The sequence below is a fragment of the Theropithecus gelada genome, chromosome X (assembly GCF_003255815.1).
Source record: "Theropithecus gelada isolate Dixy chromosome X, Tgel_1.0, whole genome shotgun sequence".
NCBI lineage: Eukaryota > Metazoa > Chordata > Mammalia > Primates > Cercopithecidae > Theropithecus > Theropithecus gelada.
The window spans coordinates 106,177,027-106,193,655 of record NC_037689.1 but is presented as its reverse complement, the minus strand read 5'-3'; the positions used below and the strand labels follow the sequence as shown (position 1 = coordinate 106,193,655).

General features: G+C 47.2%; 1 protein-coding gene across 5 annotated transcripts in view; it reads left to right on the top strand.

The window, feature by feature from the left end:
- The window catches only part of COL4A6 (collagen type IV alpha 6 chain), a 292,245-nt gene that overhangs the window by 266,453 nt on the left and 9,163 nt on the right, over nt 1-16,629 (top strand). For 3 of the 5 annotated variants that reach the window (XM_025372175.1, XM_025372176.1, XM_025372174.1), the window contains 17 exons: nt 184-255; nt 530-637; nt 1,713-1,934; nt 2,306-2,467; nt 4,146-4,316; nt 5,367-5,510; nt 5,949-6,074; nt 6,543-6,724; nt 8,627-8,690; nt 9,677-9,751; nt 10,220-10,327; nt 10,421-10,528; nt 11,118-11,189; nt 11,520-11,645; nt 15,660-15,776; nt 16,108-16,269; nt 16,457-16,555. In XM_025372175.1, coding sequence (XP_025227960.1) covers nt 184-255; nt 530-637; nt 1,713-1,934; nt 2,306-2,467; nt 4,146-4,316; nt 5,367-5,510; nt 5,949-6,074; nt 6,543-6,724; nt 8,627-8,690; nt 9,677-9,751; nt 10,220-10,327; nt 10,421-10,528; nt 11,118-11,189; nt 11,520-11,645; nt 15,660-15,776; nt 16,108-16,269; nt 16,457-16,555 — 2,118 coding nt within the window. The remainder of the gene's footprint in view (nt 1-183; nt 256-529; nt 638-1,712; nt 1,935-2,305; nt 2,468-4,145; nt 4,317-5,366; nt 5,511-5,948; nt 6,075-6,542; nt 6,725-8,626; nt 8,691-9,676; nt 9,752-10,219; nt 10,328-10,420; nt 10,529-11,117; nt 11,190-11,519; nt 11,646-15,659; nt 15,777-16,107; nt 16,270-16,456; nt 16,556-16,629) is intronic. The other 2 variants (XM_025372177.1, XM_025372178.1) reach the window with 2 other exon arrangements.

Here is a 16,629-nt window from a genome sequence, read left to right as displayed (position 1 = left end):
AATTGTACTGGGTGTAACTCCCCAGAGCTAATGATGCCAAGGTTTTCCTATGTGGGCTCCCAGCTGCTGAGTGGGAAGAACTTGGCTGTCCCATTAAATGGAATAGAAGTAAAGGAGCGTACTAGGGAGAAATCTTCCCTGACTCAGTGGGTTCACTGAATGCATACGTGTTACCATTTACAGGAATCACCCTGCCGTGTATTATTCCTGGGTCATACGGTCCATCAGGATTTCCAGGCACTCCCGGATTCCCAGGTATGGAATGAGGCCAGAGAAAGCCACTAAACACTCTCGTAAGGGCCATGAGGCAAAGGAAGCAGAGGATAGCCCAGTAGTATTTGGGGATCCACATTCCTCCTGAGGGCAGCCTTGAGGATTGAGGAAACAGGATGGCTGCTGGAGAGGGCAGTGTGGGGAGGTGAGACGAGGAGAGGCTCTCCAAGATACTGGGATTCGTGACTGAACATCACAAATCATACCCAGCACACTGACTTTCCTTTCCCCTCACCGCTTACATTTGGGTTTTCAGGCCCTAAAGGGTCCCGAGGCCTCCCTGGGACCCCAGGTCAGCCTGGATCAAGTGGAAATAAAGGAAAGCCAGGGAGTCCAGGATTGGTTCATCTTCCTGAATTACCAGGTAAGAAAAGGAGTGTCTCCTCACCTGCTTCTTTGTGTGTGTGTGTGTGTGTGTGTGTGTGTGTGTGTGTTTGGGTTGTGGTAGCCCTCTGCCAATTACAGGAAGTCAAGTTTGCTCTCTGGTGTAGGTAGGATGGTTTAATTTTATACCCTGGCAAGACACAGCACACAGCCATAGAAGGACAGCATATTAGAGCAATAAGGACCGTTCAAAATCAGCTGGGGCAACCCCTTAACTTTCAGATGAGTGAACTGAGGCCCAGATGGGAAATGACTTGTCTGAGATCACTAAACCACTAATGACAGAGGTGTAACTCTGCCAGGTTGTCTGTCTGCCAGTTCTATGAGTTTCCTGGATCAACTCCTTAAGGGTCAGTGAAAAAGACTGAGATCAGTCAGAGGGAAGCTGTCCATTTCTATTCCTTTTCTCACACTCTCTTGTTCCAACTTGAGCTTCATGATTCTTCACTGTACCAGTGGTCCTCAAACTGTACTCCATGGGCCAGCATTAGCATCACCTAGGAACTTGATGGAAATGCAAATTATCCACCTCTCCACAGGATCTGCTGATCATAACCTCTGGGGATGGGCCTGGTAATCTGTGTGTTATCCCAGATGATTGTGATGATCACTCAGGTTTGAGAACCACAACTGCTGTAGGGCTCGGGGCTCATCTTGGACCATGTGCTCCAGGGTCCCCTCCACTACCCTCTCCCCACCCAAGAAGAGGGAGGCATGACAGCAGAAGCTAGAGAACTCCAGAAGAGGTTGAGCTTTTCTCAGGATGCTATGGGGTGGTGTGTGTTCTTCGACAACTATACGACCCTCAGAAACAGGTTGTGGACCTCCACCCACAGCCCCAACTCCCAGAACTAGAACCTCCTCCAGGTCGCAGGGCCCAGTCCCTGCCTCTGCACAAGGCCTCGCAGGAACAGAGACTCCTGACCTTCAAGAGAAGTCACATACATTATTAATATGTTAACTTTCATATTAGAAAAATCTGTCTCAGAGATCTGTACCCAGACAAATTGCTTCTAAACAGCCATGGTCTTTTATGTTCATCTTTTTACATTTAGGATTTCCTGGACCTCGTGGGGAGAAGGGCTTGCCTGGGTTTCCTGGGCTCCCTGGAAAAGATGGCTTGCCTGGGACGATTGGCAGTCCAGGTTTACCTGGTTCCAAGGGAGCCACTGGTGACATCTTTGGTGCTGAAAATGGTGCTCCGGGGGAACAAGGCCTACAAGGATTAACAGGCGACAAAGGACTTCTTGGAGACTCTGGCCTTCCAGGACTCAAGGGTGACTCTTTTTGCCCCAATTATTGAACAATCTACAGAAAGCCTTATATTAATTTGTATACTTCCATGAATACTTGCATGAATCTGGGGTGATGGTTTAATTAAGGGGTTAAAATGAAATATTTTATTCTGTCCCTTCCTTTTGTGAAATTTTCCTTAAATGGCCTGAGCCAACTTTACTGTCTTAGTAATTCCAAAAGCGACCATAACTAATAGTCAAATTTCTTGCAAAGACTGGCTTACGGCTGGGAATAGCAACAAGGCTGGAGCTGAGAAGACGGTGGCACCTGGGATGTGTCCTGGAAGTTGGTTTGCTGACCCACTCACTGCTATCTCTCCAAGCTGTGATCATTTGCCCTTCTCTTTTATCAGGTGTGTACGGGAAGCCTGGCTTGCTAGGCCCCAAAGGTGAGCGGGGCAGCCCTGGAACACCAGGACCGGTGGGACAGCCAGGCACCCCAGGATCTAGTGGTCCTTATGGCATCAAGGGCAAATCTGGGCTCCCAGGAGCACCAGGCTTTCCAGGCACCTCAGGTAGGTCCTTCAGAAGAGGAGTCCCACCTTGACAGACTTCAGCTAGGCCCTGGGCCCAGATGCGCTGGGGCGGGGGGGGCAATAGCAGTAGTGAGACATGGTCAGAATTTAGAATGAGACTTGACTTTCCTAAGCTCTCAAGTTTCAAATCTCAAGTCACCTTTCTAGTACCAAGCAGGACAGATTGCTGCAGGTTAGCTTCCAAACTATTGCCACAAATCTTTCCCCTCCCCCGGCCTCCTCCATGGCCTCATGCCCAGTTTTCAGGTTTTAACTCTCCCGACCTCCCCAGTTAGAGAAGCCACCCTCATCGTTGAGGGCGTCTAGTCCATTTCCACTGCCTTCACTGGGGCTGTGAGCAGCCTGCTTTTGGTTGGGGAGAAACTCGAGCAGTGTGGCCACACCGGCAGCCTGCCTCTCAGGCGAGTGTGCCTCCAAGGACCCACGGCCAAGCGTCTTTTACTCAGCAGTGGGGCCTGACACTTCCTGCTTCCAGACTTGTGTTTACAGCTTTGCCTTTTTCTTGCACCACCCTCCACAACCTGCTTCGGTAACTGCACCATTCCCAACCGCCCTTTACTCCTGGCCTAGTGACTGAAGTTGAGTTATTTGCAGAGCCATTAATGTCCTTTTTATTCCCTTTGTCTCTCTGTGTTTCTGAGATCTTCACATAGGCTGCCTCAGTGAGAAAACACAGCACACAAGCTCACAGACTAACACCCCCACTGGCTCTGCCCCTCAGGAATGTATCTGATTATACACTATAACAGGGCCTTGCTTACAAGGCCAGGGATCCCCGAGCTCCTGCTGTGGGGTTGGCTTCCATTGAATTTTTCCCTTGTTGTGGAGTCCCCTTCACAGCCTCCCATTTGAATCCTGGGGCTTGCAGCTACTTGATGCTTTTCAATCCATAGAAAGCCAAGTCAGCCATTCATTTGGGTCCTTGGGGACCCAAATACCTCTGTCGTCATTGATTTAATCCTTTCGTTTTTTAATTTCCTTGCTTTGTACCTGAACATTCCACTTTGGCAGCAGCTCAGGAGGTTAATCCCATTGACCAACTTTAAAGCGTGGTGAAAGACGTCTCAGAATACCTAGGAGACCAAATGGGCCTTGTGGGTTTCTACAGTACTTGGCACTAGGGGGTCTTTCAACCTTAATGCCAAAGAACTGGCTGACTTAACTGATTGCTTGAGGGATTAAAAGGGCAGCCCTGTATCCAAGGCTCCCTGGGAGGCTGAAACAACAGCTCAGCTTTAACCTCTACTTCACCGATTGGCTCAGGAAACAGCCATTGTAGTGTGATTCAGACTGGAAGTACCAGGAAACTGGAGCCTACTTGCCACCCTGGCTTCCTAGAGCTCCATTCAGGGGCTAAAGTGTAAACCACATTCACAAAGGGACAAAAAGTTATAATCAGAAGGGGTTTGCTCTCCCTGCCAGCTACTGTGCCACGCTGGAAGTAATAGCCATTGCTGTGGCACTCTGGGTAGTAGACACTAACACTTCAGCCAACTGAGAACTCTGCCTGTTAGCAGTTTGCATGTGCTGGTGTTAAAGGGCCATTTACAAAACCTAACAAACCAAACCAATCAGAAGCTATGATATAGGCAGTGACCCAGATCTGGCCAGAGCCTCACTTGACAGCTGTCCTGTGTTCTCTCCTGTGCTGATTCAGGGCATCCTGGAAAGAAAGGAACAAGAGGCGAGAAAGGCCCTCCTGGATCAATTGTAAAGAAAGGGCTGCCAGGGCTAAAAGGCCTTCCTGGAAATCCAGGCCTAATAGGGCTGAAAGGAAGCCCAGGCTCTCCAGGGGTCGCTGGGTTGCCAGCCCTCTCTGGACCCAAGGGTAAGTGAAGTGATCAGTGAAGCTAAAAAGGAGCATTTCAGCTGCCCAGCTTGCTCCTTCCTCTCTGCCTAGGAATGGGAAATGGGGAGGGAGTTGAACAGGGCTTTTGTGTCAAGATAGTTGGACAAGGCTAGTGCTAAAGGGGGACCTCTGGTCAAGGTGAGTCACCCTCACTGCCTGCTGGGTGGAACACTAGACTGAGTATCATGGTCAGCAAAGCCCTGGGCAGTACCAGCCACACTGGGTTTACTCATTTGCATAGTCCTACCATGGAGGCTGAGAGCATGGAGGCTATCAAGGTTGATACCTTGATAGCCATTGGTAGTTGTAAAAGTGGTATCTCCATTTAAAACCAGAGAAAGTGAGTGGTTTAAGGTCACACAACTGGTTAGCAGCAGAACCAGGCTAAAGCTCATCTCCTTGCCTCCTGGCCCTAGGCTTTTTTTTTTTTTTTTTTTTTTTTTTCTGTGTCACACATGAGCTATAACTTGGTGAATCATAAGAGAGGGGCCCACTTTTTTTTTTTTTTTTTTTTTACAGGGTTTTGCTCTTTTGAGTGAAGTGGCATGATCTCGACTCACCGCAACTTCTGCCCCCCAGGTTGAAGCGATTCTCCTGCCTCAGCCTCCCAAGTAGCTGGGATTATAGGCGCCTGCTACCATGCCCAGCTAATTTTTGTGTTTTTAGTAGAGATGGGGTTTTGCCATGTTGGCCAGGCTGGTCTGGAACCCCTGACCACAGGTGATCCACCCGCCTTGGCCTCCCAAAGTGCTAGGATTACAGTGTGAGCCACCATGCCCAGCTGAGAGGGGCCCACTTCTTTCCTTTGTATTGTGTAGTGCCATGTCCTTATTCAGGAAGGTAGTACAATATGTAATAAATAAGAGTTTGGTGATGACTAAGACTTTGGAATTAGAGAAACCTGGGTTTGAATTCCTTCTCTGCAACTTCCTTGCTGTGTGACTTTGGGCAAGTTACTCAACCTCTCTGAGCCTTCATTTCCTTGTATGTAAAATGGGAGTAATAATAAAAGTTCTTGTTTTTCAACAGGAGAGAAGGGGTCTGTTGGATTCGTAGGTTTTCCAGGAATACCAGGTCTGCCTGGTATTCCTGGAACAAGAGGATTAAAGGGAATTCCAGGATCAACCGGAAAAATGGGACCATCTGGACACGCTGGCACTCCTGGTGAAAAGGGTGAGCTGGGGAATTGAATTCTAGAACTGCTGCCCATGCTTTTCAATATATATATTTTGTTTGTTGACTTGGTCATTCCTGAGGTTTGTACCAAATCTATGTAAGATAATAAAATTTTGGGCTTCTGAATTAAGTCATTTTAAACCAAAAGACTTAATCGCCTCTGAGTTCACACTGCATGTTAGAGGCCATGTGTGCCCATTCCCAGAAGACCAGTGGAGGAGGGTTTTGAGGAGAGTCTAAAGTTGCTGACGGACTTGGGATTTGTAGAAGAGGACATACACAGAAATGTGAAGTTGGGGGAATAGGGGCGGGGAATAAGATGGAAAGGCCCCAAAACAGGGCTGTGGTGGTATGGGAAGAAATGATGTGAAAGGTCAGCCTTTGCCTGACCCTGCATCTAAGCTCTCTTTCTCACACTGATCTCCATCCCTGCAGGAGACAGAGGCAATCCGGGGCCAGTCGGAATACCTGGTCCAAGACGTCCAATGTCAAACCTTTGGCTCAAAGGAGACAAAGGCTCTCAAGGCTCAGCCGGATCTGATGGATTTCCAGGGCCAAGAGGTGCTGGGGCAGGGGATGGATAGGAGAAATGCTCAAGAAAGGCTTCATAACCAAACTGGGCTTCCTTCCTGAGCAAAGGCCCTGAAGTAAAGCCCCCCATCCCCAACCCCAGAGCAGCAGTGTGGCTGGCAGCAAGGAGTCCAGGAAGGCTGCCTTCCCTGGGCCTGAAGGCTGCCTGGACTTTGAGACTGCTATTTGTCATTGCCACTGTAGAACTGAGGTTTTCAACCACAGGCAGTGGTACCCCTGGAGGAGCCTGAGCACTGTGCTGCTTTCCCAGTGTTATGGCAGAAGCGACCCTGTCAATGCCCCGTAAGAGTGAAAGCATCTCTTCCCATTTCACCTTCACCTCTGAGCTAACTGCTCCCTGAGCCTACACTTGGCCTGTGACCTGGGGCACCTGAATCTTGGTGAGCTGGGTTTTTCTTGCCCAGTGTCTTTTTCCAAGTCTTTTTATTTCTTTTACAGGTGACAAAGGAGAGGCTGGTCAACCTGGGCCACCAGGCCTGCCTGGAGCTCCTGGCCTCCCAGGCACTATCAAAGGAGTTAGTGGAAAGCCAGGTCCCCCTGGCTTCATGGGAATCCGGGGCTTACCTGGCCTGAAGGGGTCCTCTGGAATAACAGGTTTCCCAGGAATGCCAGGAGAAAGTGTAAGTGTGACCAGATCTTTGTCTTTATACTAGGAAAGGCCCCCCATCTCAGGGGGATATACCCTCACTGCACACCTCTCTGATCCCAGCTTCCTTCTCAGCCCCTTCTCCCAGGACATCCTCAGAAAGAGCTCTCTCCTTGAGTTTGACAGGTCTTCCCACCCTTTCCTGAACATGTCCTCCTCTGTTCTTTTGTCACATCTCCCTGACATGGCAGAGCCTTCTCCTGCCTTTACAATTATCCAATATCTGCCTGCCTTCAGTCCCCAGCCCAGGCACCTTCTCCTCCAAGAGTCCCCGAGCTCCCACCGTGCTGCCACTCTATACTTATCACTGCTGACATCAATTCTAATTGCTTCTCTGTGTGTCTGACTTCCTCAATGAGATTGTTAGGGCTTGAGAACAAGAACTACCTTACATGCTTTTTCCTCTGCACCCCACTGCCAGCATTTCATGTTAAGCCTGACACATTGTAAGAATTCGTAAAAACTTCTTGATGTTTTGCTAGAAAGGTCTTTGAAGCTCCACAAGGTGCAACAACTAGTAAAGAATCAAGTCCAGCTTATCTGGGCTCTTACAAGGCAAGGTGGAAGAGGTGGCTTAGCAATGAGACCAACCTGCATTTGCACCTCAGCTCCATTGCTCATTAGCTCTGTGATCTTGTGCACACTGTTTACCTTAACCTAAACCTCACTTTCCTCATCTGTAAAAATTGAGAATAATATTTAAATAGCCTTCAGACAGTAGGGAGGGTTAAGTGACATGACACATGTAAAGCTCTTAACATTGTGTCTGGCACACAGCCGGCTCTGCATAAATAGCAGCTTTATCAAAGGGTCTCAATGAATTGAATCACAGAACACCTGTGCTCCTTGCGGGCAAAGTCCCTGAACTTCAAAAGTGTCAGTCCATCTGGTGGAGACAACATGGTGTGCGCGCGCGTGCACACACACACACACACACACACACCTGAAGCAATTGAAAAGAAATAGTTCTAGACTGGGTAGTCCTGACTATTTACATTCTAGGGGGATGAAAACAAAGTAGGAATGCATTCTGGGAGAAGTCCCAGCATGAACAGAGGCTCAGAATTAGAAGATATGGCAATGTGCCTGATGAAGCCGGGCAAGGAAGCAGCCACAATGGAGGGGTGTCCTGGGTAGTGGTCCAGTGCACACAGTGACCCAGCCCAGTACTCAGCCTCTTACCCAAAGCACTAAGCGGCATAAATCTTTACTGGATACTGGGTACATCTCAAAATGCACCAAAACCATAGCAGATATCAAGAAAAGAACTTTGCTGATGGCAGCTGACATGGCCACTTCCCAGACTCAGATAGTGTGTTGGACATTAGCCAGTGAAGGCAGCTTGTCCTCTGAAAATGGTAACATTTGCCCAAATTCAGACTCCAGCACCCGCACACATACCGCCTGCTACCTGGTGGCAGAAAGACCTTGTGTTCCCTGTGAAACCTGGGGCGGAGGGCTAACCCTGCACGGTGAAGCAGAACTTCTTCCTATGCATAATGGCTCCAGAGCTTTGGCAAGGACAGTGGTAGCCAACTGTGTGTTGAGTCCATAGAGTGCCTGGCCTAACTGTCATGTTCTGCATTTTCTAAGAGACTCGCTAGAATGGCCACACTTTGTCTTCCTAAGGTTCCCATTTTGATAAGCAGTGGGATCAAATCCTTCCCCTACAAACCCTAAGTATGTGCTCTGCCCTTTGTTCATCACCTTCCTGTTTGCAGGATGTAACATCCCCACTTCCAGCCCACAGTTCACCTTTGCCACAGAATACATGATAGACATCTCTCAGGCAGTGGCTCAGTGAGGGGTGAGGGAGTAAGAGGGTGGGCAGCCCTGAGCTCTGGGCAGAAATGATGATTCCCATGTTGCTTTGAAGGGTTCACAAGGTATCAGAGGGTCGTCTGGACTCCCAGGAACATCTGGTCTCCCAGGCCTGAAAGGTAAGGAGCATTTTTTTTTTCTTTTAATGTGTTCTTCTAGAGCAAGGTAGATTTCTAGCAGGCCCAAGGGTCTCTCTCTCTCTCTTTTTTTTTTTTTGGCAGAGTCTCGCTCTGTCACCTAGGCTGGAGTACAGTGGCGCAATCTCGGCTCACTGCGGCCTCTGCCTCCTGGGTTCAAGCGATTCTCCTGCCTCAGCTTCCTGAGTAGCTGGGATTGCAGGCACTCACCACCATGCCCGGCTAATTTTTGTATTTTTGGTAGAGACGGGTTTCACCATGTTGGTCTGGCTGGTCTCAAACTCCTGACCTTGTGGTCTGCCCGCCTCAACCTCCCAAAGTGCTGGGATTACAGGCATGAGCCACTGCACCTGGCTGGCCCAAGGGTCTCTTGCGAGGGGTAGCAGAGAGACTGTTTAGGGGAAAGTGAATTAATTTACATTTTCCCTTTGGCCAAACCCCTTCTGCAGTCCTTGCTCCTCACAGACAATGCAACAAACAGTGGTACTTAGCAAGATCTCTCTCTCTGTGGCTTTCATGGATCCAAGGAAAAGGATGTCCTTTGGCTTTGTGGTTTTGCCCATCTGCTTTCCAGACTTAGCAGCGAGGAGAACTTCGGCTCCAGTCTCTTCCCCTGATAAACCCAGCCCACTAGGCAGGAAAATTTCCCATTCTTGCTGGCATCACTGTTCCGTTCTGGTGATGTTTGAGGGCCCTGCCTACCATCTTCTCTGCCCATACTGAGCCTAGTGATGTGTTTCCCAATGGAGATATGCTGTATGTAGCAGCATTTCATGCCAGTAGTCTGGTAGCAGCATCCCAGCTCGTGGATGGTGGTTCATCACTTTTTACCCAATAGATAATTTTATCAAGGAGCTCCTCTGGCTACACTGAATCTGAAAAAAAAAAAATGCGTTCAAAAGATCTCAGTAGTGCAAAATGAGCTATAGCTTCTCCTGGCCATTTAAACAATGTATTGGAATCCTCAGGAGACAACGGCCAGACACTTGAAATTTCCGGTAGCCCAGGACCGAAGGGACAACCTGGTGAATCTGGTTTTAAAGGTAAGGTTGCTATATTTTTGTCTTGTTTGCCTCACAGACTCCACAAAACTGAGGATTAGAAGGAATTTTGGAGGTCAACCCCAAGTTCTGCAACTTCTCTCTAGTGCAGAAATTTCCTACCTGTCAATTCCCCAAACAAATCAGCCTACTCTTCCTTCAAGACTCATAGGCTGGCAAAGACCTTTGGGATAATGGCCTACATCCCCTTAGTTTAGAAGTTGTTATCTACACTGTCCTTCTTGAACATTTCCACTCATTGCTGCCACTTCTGAAGGGATACTCATAACAAATTTACTTGCTTCTCAATTGTGGGGCACCTTTCTAATGTGAAAACAGCCGCCACTATCTTTTTTAGAGTTTCTTCATTGGGTCTAGCTCCTTCAGCAATTCAGAATCTACTCTTTCCCATGGAGGAATACACTGCTAGAAATATGGCCTAATCACTCAGCATTTTTCTTGATTTTATAGGCACAAAAGGAAGAGATGGACCAATAGGCAATATAGGCTTCCCTGGAAACAAAGGTGAAGATGGAAAAGTTGGTGTTTCTGGAGATGTTGGCCTTCATGGAGCTCCAGGTACCATGCCACATGATAACCTTATTCTGAAAGAGTTTGGATTAGCTTCAAGCCATGCCCCATTCTGAACTTCTGCCTTGGTTTCACATTTAGGGTTTCCAGGGGTTGCCGGCATGAGAGGAGAACCAGGACTTCCAGGCTCTTCTGGTCATCAAGGGGCAATTGGGCCCCTAGGACCCCCCGGATTAATAGGACCCAAAGGTACGTGTATTTGGGAGCAGGCAGTGGGGAAAAGCCTTTCCCTCAATGAAGGACACCAACTACTTTATCTTAGAAGATACTAGCTAGGGTTAAGCCATGCCTACAGGAGTCATTGGACATGAGGAATCATGGGAAAGGTAGATGAAGAGTAATGAAGGCAGGCAAGCATGAGTGGGAAGAGAAGAATATGGGATCCATGAAGAGAAGAGCTAGCAAGGAAGGCAATTGCCCTGGCATATGTAGTCTTTCTCTGACTTAGAAATTGGGCAGTGAGTTTCTGGAACCAGTCTCTGGGAGCTAACAACTCAAGGTCTTAACATTGCTACTCTGAGTTCTTCAGGATACCTAATGAGCTGCCGTCTGACTCCCAAAGCTGTATTGGTCTCTGATAAGAGTCGTGAGAACCTATGGTGTAGGGTATAGGTTGGGAGTGTTTTCTTCTCCCCTAGGGCATTAAGTAAATGCCTCAGAAAAGGCCAGGACTTTAAAATAAGGACCTTGCAATGCCTTTGGGGGCAGGTAGCTACCTCTTGCTAATGCTTCATGATTCAGAGTTGCTGGAGCCATTTTTGACATTCTCTCCCCTCAGGCTTCCCTGGATTTCCTGGTTTACATGGACTGAATGGGCTTCCGGGCACCAAGGGTACCCATGGCACTCCAGGTTAGGAACTCCACCTCCCTCAGGGTGAAGAGGAGGGCATCAGCTCTTCCAGAAGCTTGGCAAGGGCTGGCCATGAATTCTCGACTGTGGTGTATCCCATATCCTTGGACTCCTAGCTCTCCTTATCAACCTCCAATTTCAGGTCCCTTGATATGGAGAAGAAAGAGTACGGGGTTTTTTCTTCTATTCAAATTAACTTTCTTTCTTGTTACTTCAGTACTCTGCCTCTGGTATCTGTCAGTCAGGCTTCTCAGGCCACAGTCAAGTGAGCTAGGCAGGAAGGCCCCACCTCCACTGAGGTCTGCTCCCTACCCCTGCATCTCCTCCTAGGACCTAGTATCACTGGTGTGCCTGGGCCTGCTGGTCTCCCTGGACCCAAAGGAGAAAAAGGATATCCAGGAATTGGCATCGGAGCTCCAGGGAAGCCGGGCCTGAGAGGGCAAAAAGGTGATCGAGGTGAGTCCAAGTCAGGTCTTGCGGAGGCTAAGCGAGGCCTTCCTGGGGGAGTCAGGTTTAGGGTACAGCAGGGCCATGTGGCTCACAGGGTTGGGCTGTGAGTGTCTTCACATCTCTGGGAGTCTCACAACCCAGTGGGAATGACTGCTGAGAAGGAGAGGATAGGCTGTGCTTAGCATTTTCCAGTGAAGACTGTCAGGGCACAGTTCACCAAGTCCATTTTAGCCTCCAGATTCCCTTCTGCTCCTCCTTACTAACCTCAAGCCTCTCTGGCATGCTTGGTCACAGCTTGGAATGATTGGTCCTGAGGGACAGGGCTGGTCCATTTAGTGAGAGGTTGGCTGGCATTTCCTCAGTGTCCAGTGTGGGTGGCACTCCCAGGGCCCTGGGAAGACAGTGTGGCTGCTGGAAGGATCCCAAGACTAAGATGATACAAGTCTCCACCGGACAGAACCACAGCATACCCTGAACTAGAATTTGTTGGGTTTACTAGAAAGCAGGTTCTACCCTAATCTCGGCCCCTGACTCATCACATGGCCTGAAGTCCCTTTCTGAGTCTCCCTTTCCCCACCTCTCAGAAAGTAAGAATGACTTGTGTTCTTCAACTTTTCCTCAGGAAAGTTCCAAAAACCTTTGTACATTCCACTCCATGTTAACCAGGAAATGAATTCAGCATAGCATCGTGGTTAAGAGTATGGGCTCTGAAATCAGACTAGCTGGGTTCAAATTCAAGCTATACCTCTCACTAGCTATATGACTTTAAACAAGGAAGTTACTTGTTCCTCAATCCCAAATGAGCCCTTAGTTTTCCTTTTCTATAAAATGAACATAATAACAGAACCTACCTCATAGGTTTTTTGAGGAATCAATGAGAAGTGAGGTAAGATATACAAAAGCTCAGTGCCTGGCACATAGTATATACTTAAGAATGTTATTGCATGTTACCTGGGGAAATCATATTTGCAAAATTTCCTGTTTCTCTTTGCTCTGGGGCTTGAGGTCTCACTACATTTTGTTTATGTGCATGTTTGTATACTGTGTGTATGTTTCCCAGGGACTATATTCATATATTCATTTCCTGCTGCATTTTAAATTGACGCATCTGCTGTTTCTGTGTTTCTTCTTCCCTTTGATCTGGACCAAGCTGTTCTTTTCTGAAAGCCAGCAGCTTCTCCAGAGGAAGGGCTCAAAGCAGGGTCCAAGCCTGCCCAGAGACTGTCTTCTTTCATAGGATATAAGGAAGAGGGAACTGGATAAAAGCACAGGGACATTTTCTTTTGTTTTCAAATCTTGACGGTCATTAGATTATTCATTTTCTTTAGCTATCTGAGATAATAAAATCATAATTACACATGTAGTAAATAGCACAGGTCAAGAAGGATGCATTTCAGCAACATAGCACTAAGCAAAAGCAAACATGTCACAGAGGAATACATTCGGTATGATTCTGTCAATAAATGTTCAAAAATAAGCAAAACCAACCAATACATTGTTTAGAGATATATATGGTCAAACTGAAGAAAAAGGAAGAGGATGATGAACAAAATTCAGGAGTGATTGCCTCTGAGAGTGAGGGAAGGAAGAGGGTGGAGGGCACACAAGGAAATTCAAACCAAGTGACATCTTAAGTTGAGTGGTTGAAACACAAGCGTTCATTGTATCTGAATTATTCTTTGCATAATGTTATAAATATTATGTCATGTCTTCTCAATATCTAATTAAAACAATTTCTTTAAAAAGAACACAGAAATATCATACCACCCCCCCACCCACACACACACACAGAAACCTATCTTTGATTTGACAGTGGGAGTCAGTGCAATATGATGGTTTACTCCTAAGAAAACATCGTAAGAGTGGTTGGGTGCAGTGGCTCACACCTGTAATCCTAGCACTTTGGGAGGCCATGGCAGTCAGATTGCTTGAGCCCAGGAGTTGGAGACCAGCCTGAGTAACATGATAAAACCCCGTTTCTACAAAAAATACAAAAATTAGCAGGGCATAGTGTTGTGTGCGTGTAATCCCAGCTACTCAGGAGGCTGAGGTGGGAGGATCACTTGAGCCTGGGAGGTTGAGGTTGCAGTGAGCCCTGACCACCTCAGTGCACACCAGCCTGGGCAACAGAGAAAGACCCTATCTCAAACAAACTAACCAGTAAAAAAAACTTCATAGAACAATCCCTCTCATTACAATACTGTTATCTAAATAACTTTCAGTGATACTATCTGTTTTCATATTTGCACTAAATATGTAGAGGCTGCATTTATATATTTTGTTTTTTCAAGGCTTTGACACTGGACTGAGTTGGAAAAATGGGCTGTTTTGCATTTTCATCTGCTCATTTAAAGTGTTTTATTCTTAAAGAAATGCATGAGCTTTTTGCAGTACTTAAAGTCAGTAGTGCCTTTATTTCAGGTTTAATAACACGTAAGTGTAATTATAAAATCAAGAAACAGTTAAAGGGAAAAACAGTCTCCAAAAACTGCCATGGGAACTTTTATAATCTGTGTACTGCCCACCACTGCCTACTCTATTACACATGTGGTGTCTTGTTTATTAGGTAGCATAATTTCAGTTTACATATATATAAGCTATATATCTATATACATAATATATGTGTAGAGCTGTATTTTCAGAAAAAAAGTATACAATATGTCTTTCTTTTCAGATTTTTACCCTGGGGATAAAGAAAAATATTTCAAAGGCTCACCAAGCCAGAAGTAACAATGCTATGAGTACCACCATATGGCTTAGCTACTAGTTTTCTTTGTGTGTGTGTGTGTGTGTGTGTGTGTGTGTGTGTGTGTGTTTTCCCGGACCTAAGAGACCTAGAGAGACTTTTCTCAAAATTTATTTTTTCCTTGTCTAAATTTCAAGATTCAATTAATTAATGAGCTGTTTAAAAATGCCTGAATCTACCATCATTTTAATAAATTTTCATGGATTTACCATATCTTAGATTAATAGGAGAAATTCAGCATATTTTTGCATTTTTCTTGTCACAGAAGATAAAATTCGATATTAACATTTTTGGATTTTCTTGTCGCAAACAAAAATTAAGAATCTCAACCACCAGAACAGTTTATCAACCAGTTTGAATCCATTTATCTTCATTTGAATATCTTCTAGACTATCCCAAAGTAATTAATACATATCTTCCATGCTACATGAATAATATCAACACCTACATTTGTGTTTTCCCATCAAGATGACCATCTATGTATTTGATATGTGAACATTAAATAAATCTTCTGTGATCAGATGAAAGTTTTGGTTTCGAACATATTACAATAGAAATAGTTCCACAAACAGAAAACATGTAAGGCAGTATTAAAATTAGAGCAAATGAGTATTCAGTATCTATTGTAATAAGTGGTTATTCTCTTTGGCCAAAAGGGAGGAGGGATTTAGTACAGAGACATTTGTTCCATAGGCAATTAAGCAATCACTTGGCTCATATCATGAATGACCTATAAAAGATTGTTTTCCAGTTTGCCTAGAAATTGCAGAAGATAGCCCTAGAAGACACAGAGGCACCACACTCTTGCTGCCTCCATTCTAATTGGCCTGGTGTCTGTTCTGACTGGCTGGGGCCTGTGGCCTACATTCTATAACCTTTGTGCAGCATCAGACATAACTGGCTAACTTAAGAGGTGTTTTTTGACACAGACAGTAGGTTTAAAATCACTTTGGAAACTTAAAAGTCCAGGTGCTCAGTCATGCCTTCTTTTCTTTCTGGTGGGGGAGAAATTGGCCTAAAATATTTCCATTACCACTGAGGTAAGGGAGCTAGAACTTTCCAATAAAATGCAGCTCCAGCTCTGAGCCCTCTTCAGTTGTTTGCTTTCTGGGAAGGAAGGATTAGGGGAGAAGAGCCCTCTGCTGGCGTTCTCTGGTCTGGCTCCTACCTAACTGCTTCCATTTTCTCTGTGTGAGCTTCCATTTTCTCTGAGCGAGCCTGGCCATCTTCCGGGCACACAGAGCCTATCCAGCCCCTTTTATTTATTCTTGCAGGTTTCCCAGGTCTCCAGGGCCCTGCTGGTCTCCCCGGTGCCCCAGGCATCTCCTTGCCCTCACTCATAGCAGGACAGCCTGGTGACCCTGGGCGACCAGGCCTAGATGGAGAACGAGGTAAAGACAGGAAGCCCAAAAGAGGGCTAGCCACCACCTCTTGTCTGACATTTGGGGAAGTCATGTATACAGCACAGCCAAGTCCCTGTTGCTGGACATACATGGGCGTGTTTGGCTTCACATCCCTCCCCGAGCGGGGACACAGGGGACTTCAGCCGGGTGCATTTTGCTGAAATGGTTTGGGAAAGTCTGGGCACTAGGACCCCACAGATGGTGAGGGAACATTCTCTGTCCTGGGAAGGGGCTTTGGAGTCCTGTCAGTCCCCAGGCCTTCAGCAGTGGCTACTACCTGCTCACCTGCCCCTCGCCCCTCTTCCGATCTTATCCCTAGGCCGCCCAGGCCCCCCTGGACCTCCAGGTCCCACTGGGCCATCCTCGAATCAAGGCAACACCGGAGACCCTGGCTTCCCTGGAATTCCTGGACCTAAAGGGCCTAAGGGAGACCAAGGAATTCCAGGTTTTTCTGGCCTTCCTGGAGAGCTAGGACTGAAAGGTACGGCTGCTTGGCTGGCTGCTAGGCCCTTCCCCACTCCACGGCCAGGGCTCCTTCTGGCAGTCCTGTGAAGAAAGGCCGGTGGCTGATGCTCTTCCCTACCTCACCCCTGCCTATCCTCCACCCCTACCACCCCTACCACCCCTACCATGCCAGGACCTGACTTCCTTCCTTTGGACTTTGTCAGGGATGAGAGGTGAGCCTGGCTTCATGGGGACTCCAGGCAAGGTTGGGCCACCTGGAGACCCAGGATTTCCCGGGATGAAGGGGAAGGCAGGGCCAAGAGGTAAGTTGAGAGCACCTGCTGGGCTGATCCAGAGTTTGAGGGAGGGGCCTGGTGGTAAGGTTCCTTCAGGCGTC